Source organism: Hippopotamus amphibius, chromosome 7 (genome assembly GCF_030028045.1).
Source record: "Hippopotamus amphibius kiboko isolate mHipAmp2 chromosome 7, mHipAmp2.hap2, whole genome shotgun sequence".
Classification (NCBI taxonomy): Eukaryota; Metazoa; Chordata; class Mammalia; order Artiodactyla; family Hippopotamidae; genus Hippopotamus; species Hippopotamus amphibius.
Window position 1 is genome coordinate 127,350,893 of NC_080192.1, and position 16,185 is coordinate 127,367,077.

The window sequence follows — 16,185 nt, forward strand, 5'->3', positions numbered from 1 at the left end:
GTGGGGAATATGGAAACTCTATCCTTGTACCTTTTCTGTAAGTCTAAAACTATTCTAAAATAAAAAGTGGACTTAAATATTTCCAAAATAGTTTGGGCAACAGATGACTACATGCTTCTCTCTACAACTGTGCTTTTACTTACAGGGCGCTGGTGACAGTTTTGTGGGAGCTTTGGCCTTCTACCTGGCTTACTACCCAAATCTGTCCTTGGAAGAAATGCTCAAGAGATCCAGTTTCATCGCAGCAGTCAGTGTCCAGGCCACAGGAACACAGTCATCTTATCCATACAAAAAAGACCTGCCCCTTGATCTGTTTTGATTGCTACTAACTCAAAATAAATATACCTAGAAATAAAATGCAATGGGGGAGGTCACTCAACTAGCAGCTTATTACAAAATGTCTTCTCCTTTCTTTGCAAATATTATGTTCATTTACTAAGTCATCCTCAAGCCTTCATTTATTTCTTTACAGTGATGATTTCTGTTTTTCATACAAAAGTCAACTAGACAGAATTAAGGATTCCACGATGACGACTTGTACAGACAATACCACTATTCAGAAACCAGCAAACTCTACTGCCAACACATCATAAGTATCATATGTACCCCATACAGCAGAGGCTGCGAACAACAGTGTCTAGAGTCAGAGCAGAGAATGGTCAATAAAGGAAGGAGGCGTATGCATTGGGCCACTCAAGCAGTTCCTAAGTGGGGCAGCTGACATTCGGCGTTGCCTTTAGTGTCATCTGACTTCTCGTTTCACGAGAGAAGCCAGAGGTTTGGATGTTTATTGAAATCTTTCAACGTTTAAGTATCAGCAACTGACTTTTTAAAATTGTAAACACCACCTGTGGGCCGCTTTCAGCCCATGTGCTGAATAGACAAGTCATTTGCTAAGCCAGATTTTAAGTTTAAAAAAAAAAAGGTGATTCATGAATGTCACAGACCCTTTACATTGGGCTTAGGTAGGATCAGGTCAAGGATTTTTCTTGTAACCCAAGACCACAATGTATAGTTTCAACCTAAAAATAGCCAAGATCTCACCTATCTTTGCTTTGAATTGGAGCTTTAACAAGATGCCAGAAAAATAGCTGATTGACTATAATGCCACAAGCCTCTAAGACTCAACAACTGTCTAATTCCATTTCCAGAGAGCTGCTCTTGCATTTCCTCAGGAGACAGACTGGGCCACAGGGAGGGAACACCTGTTATTTTGGAACACCACTGGTTTCTTAATGCTTGTGGTCATGGTGAACGCTCTATCCTTCTCCCCTATAAATGCTTTAAATGCTGTAGGATACATACCAGCAGAGCTCAAAACATGAGCTGTTCCTTACCTTCGACCAGAAATTCGACAAGGAGAAAAATGGGCCATTTTGAAAATTTGTGGTAAACAGCTTGAATGGGAAAGTGTATAGATCTGGGTGGGTAGGTAGGTCAGGAGTCCTTATCTGAACATGAGGATTACCAGTGGAATTTCCAAGCTGGTTAGCTGTGTGGTACCACTGCCCCAGAAGCCCTAGCCATCAGCTTTATGGAAACACACTATAGCACCTATTAAAAAAAAAAAAAAATCTGAGTTAAAGCAGTCCAAAGCTGTCCTAGAAAATCCTAGATACTACCTTTGGTGACCAGAGTTTGAGAATATGGACCAATGGCATTTTTCTAATTATATAAGCACAAGTCAAAAATAGAAGTTCTCTTGGTTTCTTCTATGTTACAGGCTGGCTCCCTTCTTATCATTCCTGCTCACCCTTGCCATCTCTGTTATTGCATGGGAGTTCTTTCAAGATCACTCTGGACTGTGACTCTGCCTTTTCTGTGAAGTACAAGTAAGAGCAGACTGGAAACTCTTGCACAAATCTCACCATGGAAAATTTTCTTATATGAAACAATGGTTATTTTTTAGGAATGGAGTTCTTAAATTTCAAATAGTGGGGGAAAACAACACTAAGAGACAATAGTACAGGCTATTTTAATATTTTTTTTATTAAGGGCTATAAAAATATCCAGAAAGATAAATAAATGTGATGCAATGATATATGTCCTAATATGAAGAACTTTCTTTCACTGCATTGTTTTCCTTCACAATGGCCTTCAAATCACAGGAGGCAGTGATTCCGTGCCATTTCCTCTTCTTTTATTACACGCTGCAGAATTTCTGAAACAGTATCCCGCCCTCAGTCTTCTCGCTTATAAATCAAATTCATTTTCAATCCATTGTTTAGAGGGAGCGTATTTTTTTCTGTTCCACAAAGAGGACTTTTTTTTTCACTGTAGGAGGAGAAAAAAGGATTGTAGCAGAAAACTAAAAAGTATCATCACCATTTTTTAATAAAAATACATATCAGACCATGAGCCCCCTCCTTTCTCTTCTTGTACCCTCCTTTGTCATGAGGATGGAGCTGACTTGCAAACTCAGTTCCTCAATTCCAGAGGTCAGAGAAGACTAGAGAAAATGGTAAGGAAAACACAGGAAGGTCCACCAGCCAATCAGTGGCATCTTTGGTAGCCCACATGGTCACATCTCCACAAATGTAAAACAGTCAAATTAAAAAAAGAAAACTACAGGCAAAAAATGAAAAACATCTTCACCCAGCTAATGCCCACTCTTGCAGGAGGTAAAGCAAGGACAGTTGTAGGAGGTAAAGCAAGAGCTAGACTCCAGAAAAAGAGCAGTAAAAACCGAGCAGACCACAGAAGAAAAGGAAGCCTGGCTGAAAGAGTAAATACATATTAAACCTTGTATATTCCAGAAATGGTTTCATATACCCAAATACAGAGTTTCAAGTTTGGTAGTAGATTTAATATCATAACCCAAATGTATTATAAATATCGTAACAGAGTACAGTTCTCTGAAACACCCAAAAGAAAAATGCTAACTGCCTGGATGAAAGATTAGAGACTAGATGCTAGGCAATAAGGTCTTCATAGTTCCTGTAATGCCCTATTATAGCATTCTATTAACATCACACATCTCTCTCTCTCTCCCTGTCCCACCTCAATTACTCTCTCTCTCTCTCTCACACACACACACCCCCCTAAATTCCTCTTTGCCAAAAAACCAAAAACAGTGCACCCAGGAAGATCCAGGAACTCAAAAAACTAAGACACAACAGCAACTCACTTGTCCCTACCACACCAAGAGATTTTAGCTTTGTTTTTTGTCATTCTTCTATATCAATATGGATACCTGTTTATGAGATTTCCAAACTGCCTAAATTAGCTAGAGAGCTTATTTAAATACCCTCCTGCTTCTTCCCTCCACCTCTACCCTAATTCTGGTTCTGTAGAACTGGAGGGGGACTGGAAGTCTATACTTTTTAAAACCCTCAGATGATTCTGATGGGCAGCTGAAATTAATAACCATTAACCAGGCAACAGAATGTTGTCTATAAAATTAATAAAAATATATTTTATTACTTTGTACATAGGGATATTTTTAATATACTTCAAATCATCTAATACTAAACAGAAGTAGGACTGATACTCCTTCAAAGTCCAAGGAAGACTACAAAGCATTATAAGACAAAAGTAAAGAACCCAAAGAGCTTCCCATCAGACAATGTTATTCATTGCAAGAAGTACTTCCCCCATGTTTTTCTACATGAAACTAAAAAAATAGAGAAAAAAAGAACTTGTCTCATGGATAACCAGTCAGGAGATTATTTTAATGACCTTGAACAGGAGTAACTGATGAATATTAGTAAAGCAAGGCTTTATTCATGAAAATTTTGATTTACTTGCTGCATTCATTCCCTTAATTCAAATAAATACTTAGGTCCACAGAACTGTGCTAGACAATGTGGAATTTACTAAAGTGTAAGAAAAGTCCCTGATTTAATATCAATATATCATGAGGTGCCTGTATGGATGTCCAGTAAGCCCCACAGGAACCTAAAGATCAAAGGGGACTGGAATGGGAGGGAAACGCCTCACAGAGAGGGTCAAGTTTAGCCTCTGAAGCAGCAGCAGCATTAGGTGAAGTAAAACAGGAAAGAGCATCTAGTGTAGAGAAATGGTGGTAGGAGGTAAGAATGACAGTGTTGACCACAGGGAAGGTCCTGATTTAAAAAGGAAGGAAGGAAGACTAATTTATAGAAAAAATGTAATAGAAAAAATATGGGGCCTGGAGTCAAAAAGATTGCATTCAAGCCTTGGCTCCACCATTTATCTACTGTGAGTCCTTGGGCAAATTTCTCAAAATACTCCTCCTTCAGTTTTCTTCCCTACGAGAGGGGTAACTCCATCTCCCTCACAGGGCTGCCAGAGAGCAAACACTCAATATGTGTTAGCTAAGTTGAAATGACACACTGCTATCCACAATCATAAACATAAATTAATTTTCTGTCAAAAGATTCACTGCTTAATTCATAGAAGGGTGAATCTGTCAAGTTCTTTCCCTACATCTAAGCTAAATCTATTCTGCTACGATTAAAGTCTACACTGTCTTGTTTAGTCATCCAAGGAATTAAAACTGACAAGTTTTCATTTTCTTCATAATAAACCTTCATATATTTACAAAGTTTAATAAGCTTATGCCTCAGCCTTTAATCCTTCCTCCTTGGAAATTAGCAACTAGTTTCATATGAGGAAAAGGACTTTGAAAGGACATAGGCTGGTTCTAGCCATAGAGTATACCATGAAGTACTCCAATAGTTGGGAATTTTTCCATATTTCCATGCCTGATTTCCTTCATAAAGCAGACAAGCAAAACATTACCCTTAAACTAACCGTTTACTCACTGCAGTAAGATATGCTGGGAGAACTGCCAGGCTATTTGGTACCCTGGGCAATGATGCAGGCCACAAGGCAAACATCACGCAAGCCTACAGGGCATTCAGTCGGTGGGCAGAAAGCCAAGCAGTCTGCTATCCCAGAACATTCTCTCCTACAGTTGTGCTGTCAAGGCTCCACGCATTCCTTATCAGAAAAGTTCTAATCGTCTGTTTGAAATTTATACATGAATCTTTTCTTCCACTTTCAACTTACAGTCAGAACTGTTTATAGTTGTATCCTTTCCCAATCTCAAAACTTAAAATCAATCTGACAAATAAGCTCCATACTAAGAGTGAAAACTCCAATACATTTTCACACTTAAAATATCATAGGTTATTCAATCAACATTTATTAACGTGGTACAAGTTCCTAAAAAAAACTCTAAAAGAGCTAAAATGCTAGAAAAACAACTGTGCTTTATCGTAAAGTTCATCACTCTGGGTTTTCACCAGCTGATACAAAGAAATCAGAGGGAGGAAACCACCACACCAATCCAGTATCATATTGCTATGGTCTGAATGTTTGCATTCCCCCAAATTTATGTCGGTAATCCTAACCCCCAAAAATGATGGTATTAGGAGGTGGGGCCTTGGTGAGGTGCTTTGGTCATGAGGGTGGAAACTTCATGTATGGGATTAATTCTCTTACAAAAGAGACCCCACATGTGCCCCTCTACCACATGAGGACACAGCAGGAAGAACCCCTTCCTGTGAACCAGGAAGAGGGCCCTCACCAGAAAGCGACCGTGCTTGGCATCTTGATCGTGGACTTCCCAGGCCCCAGAACTCTGAGAAATAAAGCTCTGCTGTTTATAGGTCACTCAGTCTGTGGTATTTTGTTATATCAACCCAGAGTAAGACACATATATCTTACCATTCTAATAATTTTTCCACCATATATCATCCCGAAATTCAAACTCCTAATCATCAGGTACGAATCTAGAATTCCCTTATTATAATAAAGAATGACCAGAAATTTTAACACCAAAAAAACAGGAGGAAATTTTATTTGTTAAAGAATGGAATTCACACCAATTTTAGACTGACAACTGGGCTTCTCAGGGCTTTTTTAAAATGCCTCCTTACATTTTACAGCCCGTATTTTTTTTTAAAGGTGATATTATTTTTGTTTTTCTTTGACATTGATGACTGCAGCATAACGAACAGTGGTTGTGAGACCTTCCATACAAACTCTGGAAGCAGATATTAAGGTAGCTGTCAGCCAGATTCGCACCAATGCCCAACCACAGGTCATGCACCAGTAAGTGAGTTTTAGCCGCCTGTGAAATCTCTCAATAACAGGTCCATATATAGAGTGATTCAGGGCCTAGGCTTTGGAGTCAGACAGTCCTGAGCTCAGATTTTTATTCTGTCACATATTTAGTTGTGTCCTTGATTAAGATCCTTGGCACCAGATTCCTCATCTACAAAATGGGGTTCAGATTGCCTGGAGAGTACAGGTGCTTATGTTACGATGCATTCATGTATCTGAAGTCCTGAAGACTTGTGCAGGTAAACAAAGAAGATAGAATTTTCCATTTGGTCTGGTTATTCACAAGCACTAGTTTGTTTCCCTTCTCTCAAGGATCACTGTCTTTTATTGCCTATATTGTCCTTTTGCTGCTGTTGTTTCAAGCGGGAAAGTAAATTTGGTCCCATCGCTCCATCTTGGCCAGAAGTGAGTCTATCAGGTCTTGTTCTTAGTTAATGAAAAAGTTGACTGTGACATTAAGTGCCTATCTTTCATTATATAATGGATTAATTTAGAGAAATTAGATTCTAGCACCAACTCATCACCAACCAGATGTCTTACAATTCAACTCAACTCTGGCACTATCTGCCTGGAGATAGTAACTCAGGAACAGCCACACGGAAGTGACACACAGGGCAAAGATATGGGGGGGGGGGGGGGGGGCGCGAAGCTTCCGTGCCCTCTCTGAGCATACCACTCTCCCAGAATCTTCATGTGATGACCAACCCAGAAGCTCCGGCACACCCATTATTAAGAAGCAATTATAAAGGGGTTGTTTAGAAGCAAAGGCGCAAAAATGAGATGAATGGTATAGAGTTTTAAAATAATTTGCTAGTTAATTTTGCATAAATTGGCTCATGAAATCCAAAAACAGGATAGGCTACCACCAATAGGAACTGGGGTGCTGACTCTTTTTGTTTGTGAGCAGGCAATCTGGACTTGGGAACATTTGTCTCAAATATTTTTAACCACTGAGGCCATTTAAAGTTATCACTTACTATGACATTTTAGCAGATGGTACAAAACAAAAAATGAAATTTCCTACCCTCCTGCTCTAATATATAGACACCATACTCCTTTAACTGAAATCTGGACCTAATTACTTGCCACTTGTGGACAGATGACCCCAGGAGAACATTCCCTCCCTTTTTCAAGACACTCTTCTCTTTCTGTTTCCAGAACAATAACCCCTATTCTATTTACATGGCTGCTTTCTCACTTGCAAATCTTTAGTTAACTATCTCCTACTGGAGAGATCTTCCCTGAACTATCCTGTCTAAAGGATAAAGGTGGGATCCACCTCCCCGCAACTTTATATCTCAGCATCTTGCTTGTTTCTCTCATAGCACTTAGCATAATTAGTCATTTTTCCTTTCTCTTCCTTCCAAAACCAGACTGTAAGTGCCAAAACCACAGGTACTGAGTCTATCTTGTGTGCATCCCAGCACCTGGGGTAGTAACTAGCACCACCGTAAATTTTCAACATGTACTTGGAATGAATGCTATAGTGACAAAGGGGCCACAAAACTGCCAGAGATGTTCAGCATCAATCTTGAAAGCATTTGAATTTATTATGGAGTAACTTCTCTGAATCTTACCTACTGGATCATAATGCAATAGAGTCAGTTTCTCCCGTAGTCGGCTTCTCTTAGTGTTGAAGGAAAAACCTGTTCCAGCTTGGCTCAACATTTTCACCAGAATTGTTCTAAGAGTTAAAAGCAAGTTGTTACAAGCTGAGGAAACAGACTAAAACAGTCATGGAAGGATGGCACACTTTGAGAACCCTATACAGCAGTATTACTTGTGGGACATCACTTAAGTTCTAAGACAGCCTATTTTTCCATAAATCACAACTTGAATGGTTCTGATTCCCAAGGTTTGTTCCATTACACAGGGTGCCTTGGTAATGACCTAACCAAAACAACAAGAACAGTCAAACCACATTGTGGGAATAGACTCAGACACCCACCTTTCAGAAAGAGAAGTCAGGAGCAGGAAAAATACACAAGTACTGGTAACCCTAGCTGCCCAGTCAGGAAGATGGCTGTCTCAGAGGAGCCCTATCTTCCAGGGATAAATAATGAGAATAAAATCAGGAAGGGACAGAATAAAGGTACTGCAACTTTTATACTGACAATGTGCAAAACCTTGTTCCCGTTCATATTTTGTTTAAGTTCTAGTCATTCAAAGCATAAAGTCCATGTTTTGCGTCACTGGACCTTTTAATACCTTATACTGTTTGTTACTCTTTCATGTGTCTTGTCTCCCTATGTAGAGCATGCTATTTGATTTCTCATCTAATTCCAAAAAGAAACTGAAGCATTCAAATACATGTCTAAGATATATTACACATCTTTGCATCCCTTTCAATGTATAGCACAGTGCCTCATACTAAGAGGGATACAATATCTGTTGATTAAGATAGACAATAATTAGTCATTCATTAAAAAAGATTCCACAAATATCTATCAAGCGCTTACTCTGTGGAAAGCACTACAGGAAATGCAAATAACAGTAATAGTATGGAAGGTGAGTTGTGTACACAAGGTCTATAAGGCAAGACATATATGACAAATGGCACAAGAAGGATACAAAGAACATGAGAAGCAGGGAACATCTCTAAAGAAACTGAAGGCATGGGAGATTCCTACAGAACCTGAGGGTGGGAAATAAATAACTGAGTTGTGGGAAAGGCTATACGAATCAATAAAAGTTATTAACGGAGAAACACTAACATACATCTTTTTCATTAACTTTAATCCAAAAAAACCTCGTTTTAAGGATTTGTGATGTGTCTTGGGTTGTAAACAAAGGCTGCTTTAGAATTTTTCTATTTTTAACGCAGAAAATCTTACTTCAGTTATTGTCTACAAAACTTATTTTGAAATACCAGTTTGGTATTTATAGCCTCTCTGGTACAGCATGGAATCTTCAGCCTTTGCTATTTTTGAAATGCTTATACGATGAAGGCAAAGGATTACAAAACTCAATAAAACAGGCTCTGTGGATTAATCAAATCACAGCTTGTTCTGCTAGATTCCTGTAGTGGACTCCAGACAAATGGCCCTTGGTTCTCAATTTGAGGAAACAGAACTGCAGTGGTAGTCCAAAGAGAGCACTGGGACGCTGATAATTTGTTTAGGAACAAGACAGCAACAGCAACTTTTAGTAAATTATTTGAATGTTCACTGAAGTAGGCCAGTTGGGAAGGAAGGGAAATATTTTTTGAAACAGTTCATAAGGCCAAAATAATTCATCAAGTAATTCTCAAATCAACTTTTACAAAATTGCAAGCCAAATGCTTAATTTGACATAAGGATTCATCGGCAGCAGCTGGACTAATGAATCTAACATAAACGAGTGAAGTTTAAAAAGAGAAAAACTCCTACTTACTTTGACTTAGCCTTGGCACCTATTTTGTAGGGAGAAGAGAGAAAAGAAAAATAACAATTTATTATTATCTTGCTTATGCAAAGTTCATATAAATGCTAGTATAACCAAAAACATTTGAGTCATTAAATATGCCATAAGTTGTCACTCAAGTTACTACTCCCTAGCTATCTGGGATCCCGTTAGGATTTTATAGGAGCTTTTTAAAAATCCAATCAAACCACCACAATTCTGGATGCAATGCTTCAGTCTCTTTTCAGTTGGACTGGTTACCTTTTAAATCTTCCTAAGATCTGCTCCATTTGGTCCTCTTCTAAGATGCAAACACTTGCACTAGAACAAGCCTCTTGTTTGATAAGTTAACCTATGCAGACTCCAACAACCATCACATCAGGTGGAAAAGGGAAACTAAATCTAACCGGGAAGTCAGCCTGGTGCAAGGAAGAACACTGTCTTGGGAGCCACAAGGCTGCTTTTCCCAGCCCAGCTGTACGACCTGCAGTCAATCACTGCTCCTCATCTTCAGAGTTCTAAACGTGTGAACTACAGGTTTTTCCGCCGTTAGAACGTCCAGCGAGTCCGCTGACAAAAGGCGGGGGAAAGCGCCCCACTCCTGCTGGCCAGACTCTACAGTCCAAATGAACCGCAACTGATCCAGAACCAGCGCCGCAGACCCCCAACACCCAGTCGCCCCGCAGGGAGCGCGCCGCGGGGCACGCCGGGCGCTGTAGTCCTGAAGGCCTGGGAAGTCACAGCGGCAGCTTCCTTACCGGTGCGCGCACCCCCCCCCCCCCGCAACGCCCCATAGCCCGCCTGTCATGGCCTCCCGCCCCCCTTGCAGGCCCTGCCGCCGCCTCCAGCTCCACTTACAGGTGACCGCGGAAAGGAACATGGCGACAGCACCCCTGTGGGCTCGGTAACGGGTCCAAATTCCCTCAACAAATAACTGCTTCCGGGGCACAGACCTGTTCCGGAAAAGGATGTCCGGGAGTTCTCCGCAGCCACGCCCCCCTGTATAAACCCGCCTCTTTCCTGTATTGTTTACGTGCCTGGTGTGTCTTTCGTGGTGCTGGAGTGTGGAGTCCCCTCCGCTTTTGGAAAGGGACTTTGTTATCGCTTGGGGTTCGCGCCCCAGACCCTGACTTCCTACTTTTGGGTCAGAGTTTGGTGCTTTCCATACATGTTTCACTAAATAATCGCAGCCGCCTACATTAAAGCCATAGGAACTTGGTATGTTTCTCAACAGCTCCTACATTATTTCCTTAAATTGTTACCTTCTTTTGCCTCCTCTGGCTCAACTCCATCTCCACCTGGTTAGCGTCTACTCTCAGTCCCTCCAGAATTAAGAACTCCACCTGAAAATCCCTATTCCTTAATTATATGTTGGATTTCTAGGAGGGCAGAGCTCTGTGCATCTTGTTAACTGCTGTATCTAAGCACCTGCGTGGCAATAGGGACTGAATAACAGATTGGGAGCGCTCACGTAACTTGCTTAATGACACAAAACTAGTAAATAGCAGAGTCAGAATTTGAACCCAGATTTTGTCTGACTGCGAAGACTCATGCCTTTCCCACTAGACACTGGGACCTAACCACTTTGCCATCTTCCAATCTTCATCTCTGCTAGGAACCTGGGCTCCTTCAACACCAGTTACTTCAGCCAAAACCTCATTTCCCAACTCATAATCAGGGTTTTAGGGGTTTTTTTGTAATCTGTGATTTTATTTATATATTAAATTTTACAAACGTGAAAGATTTATTCTCATGGAACTAATAAAATTATTAAAAAGAGAAAATGTAGCTCTCCAATACAATACAACACAATTTTTTAAATTAGGACTGTCCTTGCCCTTAGTACCTCTAATGGCTTTTTCCCCAAAACTTGATTCCAACAACTGAGCACCCTCTAGGTGCCCAAACCCTTCTTTACCTTGTGCAGTTCAGCTGCTGATAAACAAGAGTTTCAGGTGTTCAAGAGGGTAAGGTTTCTTTCTTCCTTTTTTTTTTTTTTTTATAGTGAAAACTTTGATATTTAGAATCAGCCAGCTGGACTCAGTTTAGATGATCCCAATTTTGTTGGCAACATCCAAAGCATCATAGTCAGGAGCCAGTCGAACATATGCCTTCTTCTCTGCATCAGGCCCGATCAGGGTGTTCACCTTCGCCACGTCAATGTCATAGAGCTTCTTCACAGCCTGTTTAATTTGGTGCTTGTTGGCCTTGACATCTACAGTGAACACCAGTGTGTTGTTGTCTTCTGTTTTCTTCATGGCTGACTCAGTGGTGAGGGGGAAATTGATGTTGGCATAGTGGTCAAGCTTGTTTCTCCTAGGGGCGCTCTTCCAAGGATATTTGGGTTGCCTCCTGAGCTGCGGTGTTTTGGGCCATCACGAGGTGGGTGACGTCCGGATCTTCTTTTTATTGTGGCTGCGGACGCCTCTCAAAACTTCTTTCTTGGCCTTCAAAGCCTTTGCTTTGGCTTCAGCTTCAGGAGGAGCAGAGGCTTCCTCCTTCGCCTTCAACGCCATCTTTGTGAAAAGGAGGTTTCTTATTTATGAAATTCCTTTTGAGGACTTATAAGAAAAGAACACAGGACTGGAAGGCAAGGAACATGAATTCTAGTCTTTGTTCTGTCCCTTGGAAAGTCATTTCAACTTTTCAGATCTCATTTTCAGGCTCCATGTGGGCATTGGACCAGTGATCCTCATTCCTGAGGATACATCAGTCATCTAGGGCCCTTTAAAAGACCTGGATGCCAGAGATGAGGCCCAGAGTCTGTACAGTATTTCTTCCCCCTCCCCAATTTTCTATAAAGAAGCATTTCAAATATATCAAAAAGTAGAAAGGATAGTATAATGAACAAACCATATACCCAAGTCAACAAATGTTAAGATTCTGCTATGTATATTGATGTATATTGAATTTTTTAAAAATATGCATATATATATATGGTTAGGGGGTTTTGGCTAAGCTGTGTAAAAGCAAATTGGAGGCATAACAGCCTTTCATTCCTAAATATGTAAGTATGTATCTCTCGAGAATAAGATCATTATAACTACAATACTGTTTTTATTCCTGAAAAAAGTAATAGTTTCCTAATCTCTAAACCTTAGGCAAATTGTCCTTTATGGCTGATTTCTTCAAAAACATTATCCACTCTGGGAATTCCCTGGCAGACTAGTGGTTAAGACTCCATGCTTCCAATGCAGGGGGCATGGGTTCAATCCCTGGTTTGGGAACTAAGATCCTGTGTGCCATGTGGCTTGGCCAAAAAATTTAAAAAATAAAATTGGAAAAAAAAAACAATGTCCAGTCAAGGTGCATACATTACCTTTAGTTGTCATAAATCTTTAATCTCTTTCAAATCTAAAACAAAAGCCCACACTTTTTTCTCCCCATGATACTAAACTGTTAAAGAGACTGATCTAGTTTCTTGTGGAGTGTCTCATATACCAGCTTTGTATGATTGTTTTCTTCTGGTGTCATGTTATTGTTCTTCTATTCCCTGTATTTCCTGTAAATTGGAAGGTAACTCAAAAGTCTTGAGTAGATTTCACTTAAAACACTTTGACAAGAGGACATGATGCTCTCAGCTTCCAACATATTGGGAGGTCCAGAATATGATGTTGTCCCACTGCTAGTGCTAAGTTGGGTGATTTCTAGATCTCTCCATTGCAAAAGTAAATTTTGTTTCTCTTTGCAGTTTTCTGTAGGGTGACACTTTGGCATATGAGAATATCTTGCTCCCCAAGAACCTTTCCTCATGGCTTTAGCATCCATTGATGATCTTTTTTTTGACTCAGGAATTACATTTGGGGGTATACAATGATAATTTTTCTAACATTTCATTTCTTATTCATTTGCTAGTTTTCTTCTGTAGAGAAGAGCTTTCTATGGACTTCCCTGGAGGTCCTGCTAATTGTTTTCTCTTTAATTACTAAATTCAGAGTAACAAATTAGCATGAGTCACCTCCAATGGTGACAAAGAGGTTTTCCCCTTTCTGTAATTGTCCTTAACTTTTTAGTATCACTATAATGGATTTTTATTGTTTGATAATCAAACATGTCATTATTATTTCTGATGTTTGAATTTTCCAAAAGCAGGTCATTAGGAGTCCCTTCAAGCTGGTCTAATGTTCTTTTTTTTTTTTTAATTTATTTTGGCTGTGCTGAGTCTTCATTGCAGGGTGTGGGCTTCTATAGTTGCAGCGCGCCTGCTCTAGAGGACAGTCTCAGTAGTTGTGGCATGTGAGCTTAGTTGCAGTATGTGGGATCTTAGTTCCCCGGCCAGGGATAGAACTGGGGCCCTGCATTGGGAGCGCAGAGTCTTAACTGCTGGACCATCAGGAAAGTCCCTCCAGTGTTCTTTTGACACACTTCCTTCCTTGTTTTCTGTCACCAGCTGTCTCAGGTTAACCTTGTACTTTCTCTGGCCCAAACCTGGAATCAGCCATTTCTCCAAGGTACTCTGGTTCCCTTTTGTAGAAGCCACAATCTGATACACAACCACTGGACTAGATCTTAGTGGATTTCAAGCTTTATTTTAAACCACAGAATCTTCATTCCAGTGAAATCTGTCTCTGGAGCTCACAGTGTAAAATGAAGCTTCATCTTTTGAGGGATGTCCTCAGAATCAGACTCCACAGGTCACAGAAACTCTGGACTATGGAATGGCCACATTCTTTTCCAGCACTGTCGCTCTGGATTCCAGTTTGAGGTTTCAAACCCCACCCACAGGCCCTGAAGGCTTTTGTCATACTTCCCATTACGTACTTCCTTCCCACACTGTCTGACCATGCAGAGGCCTGGTCTAGCCAGAAGAGAGCCCTGTAGGCACCTTGGTAGCAGCAGGAATAGCCTGGAGCGGAAGACCACTCAAGACCTGTGCTGCCTCAGAGATAGGAAACAGCACTTCAGAAACAATTCAGGACCACAGTAATAGAGTATCTGCCATAGACTGAATGTCAGTGTACCCCCCCACCCTCCCACACACCAAATTCATATGTTGAAACCCAATCCCCAGTGTGATGGTGTTTGCAAGTGGGACCTTTGGGAGGTGATGAGGTCATGAAGGCAGATCCAGTCCTTGGATCTCATCTCTGTCCACATTCATTCCCTTGGTGACCATCTGGTTTAATGTTTTTAAAAATCTACAAGCTGAAAACTTTCAAATTTATGTCTCCAGTCCCAACCTTTCCTCCGAACTTCAAATTAGTGTATTGGACTGCCTACTTGACATCACATCCAAAATCAAATTTCCAAACTTCCACTGTACCCCACAGCCTTCCTCTAAATTAATATGTGGCAATTCCATTTTCCCAGTTGCCCAAATAAAAACGCTGGCAACCAACTTGACACCTCTTTCTCTTACACCCTATAACTAATCCATCAACCAATTCTGTCACTCAAATGTCACCTAATCAGTGAGGCCTTCTCTGGCCACTCTATGTAAAAAAGCAATACACACATGCAGTCCCTATTCTCCATACCCCGCTTTACGTTCTCCTACAGCACTTATCACCGTTTAATATTATTTGTGTACTTGTTGATTTCCCTATTGCCTATCTTTGTTCACCAGAATGTAAACATCCCAAGAGCAGGAATTTTGTCTTATTCACTAACTGCTGTACCCTGGTGCCTAAAATAATGCCTGCTGCCTCTATTAAATATCTGTTGAATGAATGAATGAATGAATCTGAGATGAGAGGCACCATACAAATGTTGAATGGTTGGGAATACCCTGGCAGTCTAGTGGTTAGGACTCCGTGCTTTCACTGCCAAGTGTTCAATCCCTGGTCGGGGAACTAAGATCCCACAAACCACACAGCAGCGCAGCCAAAAACAAAACAACAAACAAAAAAACACACATGTTAAATTATTAATAAATATTTACATTTAAATGGCAAACAATGATAAGTATTTGTGTATTGTTGATTGTTTCAGGCTTCAGGAGAACTTATAAGATTACTTTTAAAAAGAGATAGCATATCCAGTATTTCTGGAAATTCTTGAATGGAGTAGAAAGGAAGCTGTGGCTTTCTAGTCTCATTACTTCAACCTGCATCCACTTGTTATTTACACCTAACATTTTATTGGCAGTTGGTAAGTGTTAATTAAAATGTTTATTAATACAGACGTAATTCATGATCTGTGTGTGTGTGTGTTTGCCTGAATTTACATAATGAGCCCTCTGTGCCTTATTAGAGTAAAGTGAAGAACGATTAGATCATCCCAGCAGCCCAAATGGGAAGGGTATAGTCCTTCTGGGAGGGGTACTTATCCTTTTTGTGCAGCTGGGAGAAGGTACAGCTGTTTAACCTAGATTCTCAACCCAGGGAGGCAGATGGAGGAAAAGAACAACATCCATTGAATATCTACTCTTGCAGGGCTTTAGCCACAGTGTCTGTGTCACATTGGTCAACACGCATTCCCAGCACTTAGCACCGGGATTCACCCCTGAGGATCCGGAGGCTGTTCCCCTCTCCTCTGCTGTGCTGAGAGGTCCCTGGCTGCCCATTGTCCAGCCCGCTGTCCTCCCTATGTCCTTCCTGGCTTACAGTTGGGAAGTACAGCCACTGCTGTTGTCTGCAGGGTCAGTGATCCTGGCTCCCTGACTTGTCCCAGGGGCCTGGGAACATGGGCATTTGAGGGAGGGAAACTGTGCAGGAGAAGGCTGCAAAAAGCTGGTACCTTCACAGCTGCCCCACTCGCTTTGACAAATAAGAGCTGAGCACCACCTCCTGTACTAGGGAACCCTTCCTCCAG

At 40.8% G+C, this 16,185-nt stretch overlaps 2 protein-coding genes and 1 pseudogene across 4 annotated transcripts in view; 1 reads left to right on the forward strand and 2 right to left on the reverse strand.

The window, feature by feature from the left end:
* Positions 1 to 1,975, forward strand: part of RBKS (ribokinase) — a 99,570-nt gene extending 97,595 nt beyond the window's left edge. Inside the window, exon 8 of one of the 3 annotated variants that reach the window (XM_057743699.1) lies at positions 1,724 to 1,975. In XM_057743699.1, coding sequence (XP_057599682.1) covers positions 1,724 to 1,825 — 102 coding nt within the window. In that variant the 3' untranslated portion in view covers positions 1,826 to 1,975. Of the gene's footprint in view, positions 1 to 145; positions 1,689 to 1,723 lie in introns of those variants that run through there. The other 2 variants (XM_057743698.1, XM_057743703.1) reach the window with 2 other exon arrangements.
* On the reverse strand, positions 1,971 to 10,386 carry MRPL33 (mitochondrial ribosomal protein L33). The gene is made up of 4 exons (XM_057743705.1): positions 10,291 to 10,386; positions 9,424 to 9,442; positions 7,629 to 7,735; positions 1,971 to 2,274 (listed from the first exon to the last, which is right to left on the reverse strand). The coding sequence occupies exons 1-4, from the start codon at positions 10,310 to 10,312 to the stop codon at positions 2,225 to 2,227; spliced, it is 198 nt and encodes a 65-aa protein (XP_057599688.1). The 5' UTR covers positions 10,313 to 10,386; the 3' UTR covers positions 1,971 to 2,224.
* Positions 10,387 to 11,466: 1,080 nt separating this feature from the next.
* Positions 11,467 to 11,948, reverse strand: LOC130857266 (60S ribosomal protein L23a-like; annotated as a pseudogene).
* Positions 11,949 to 16,185: the final 4,237 nt, after the last annotated feature.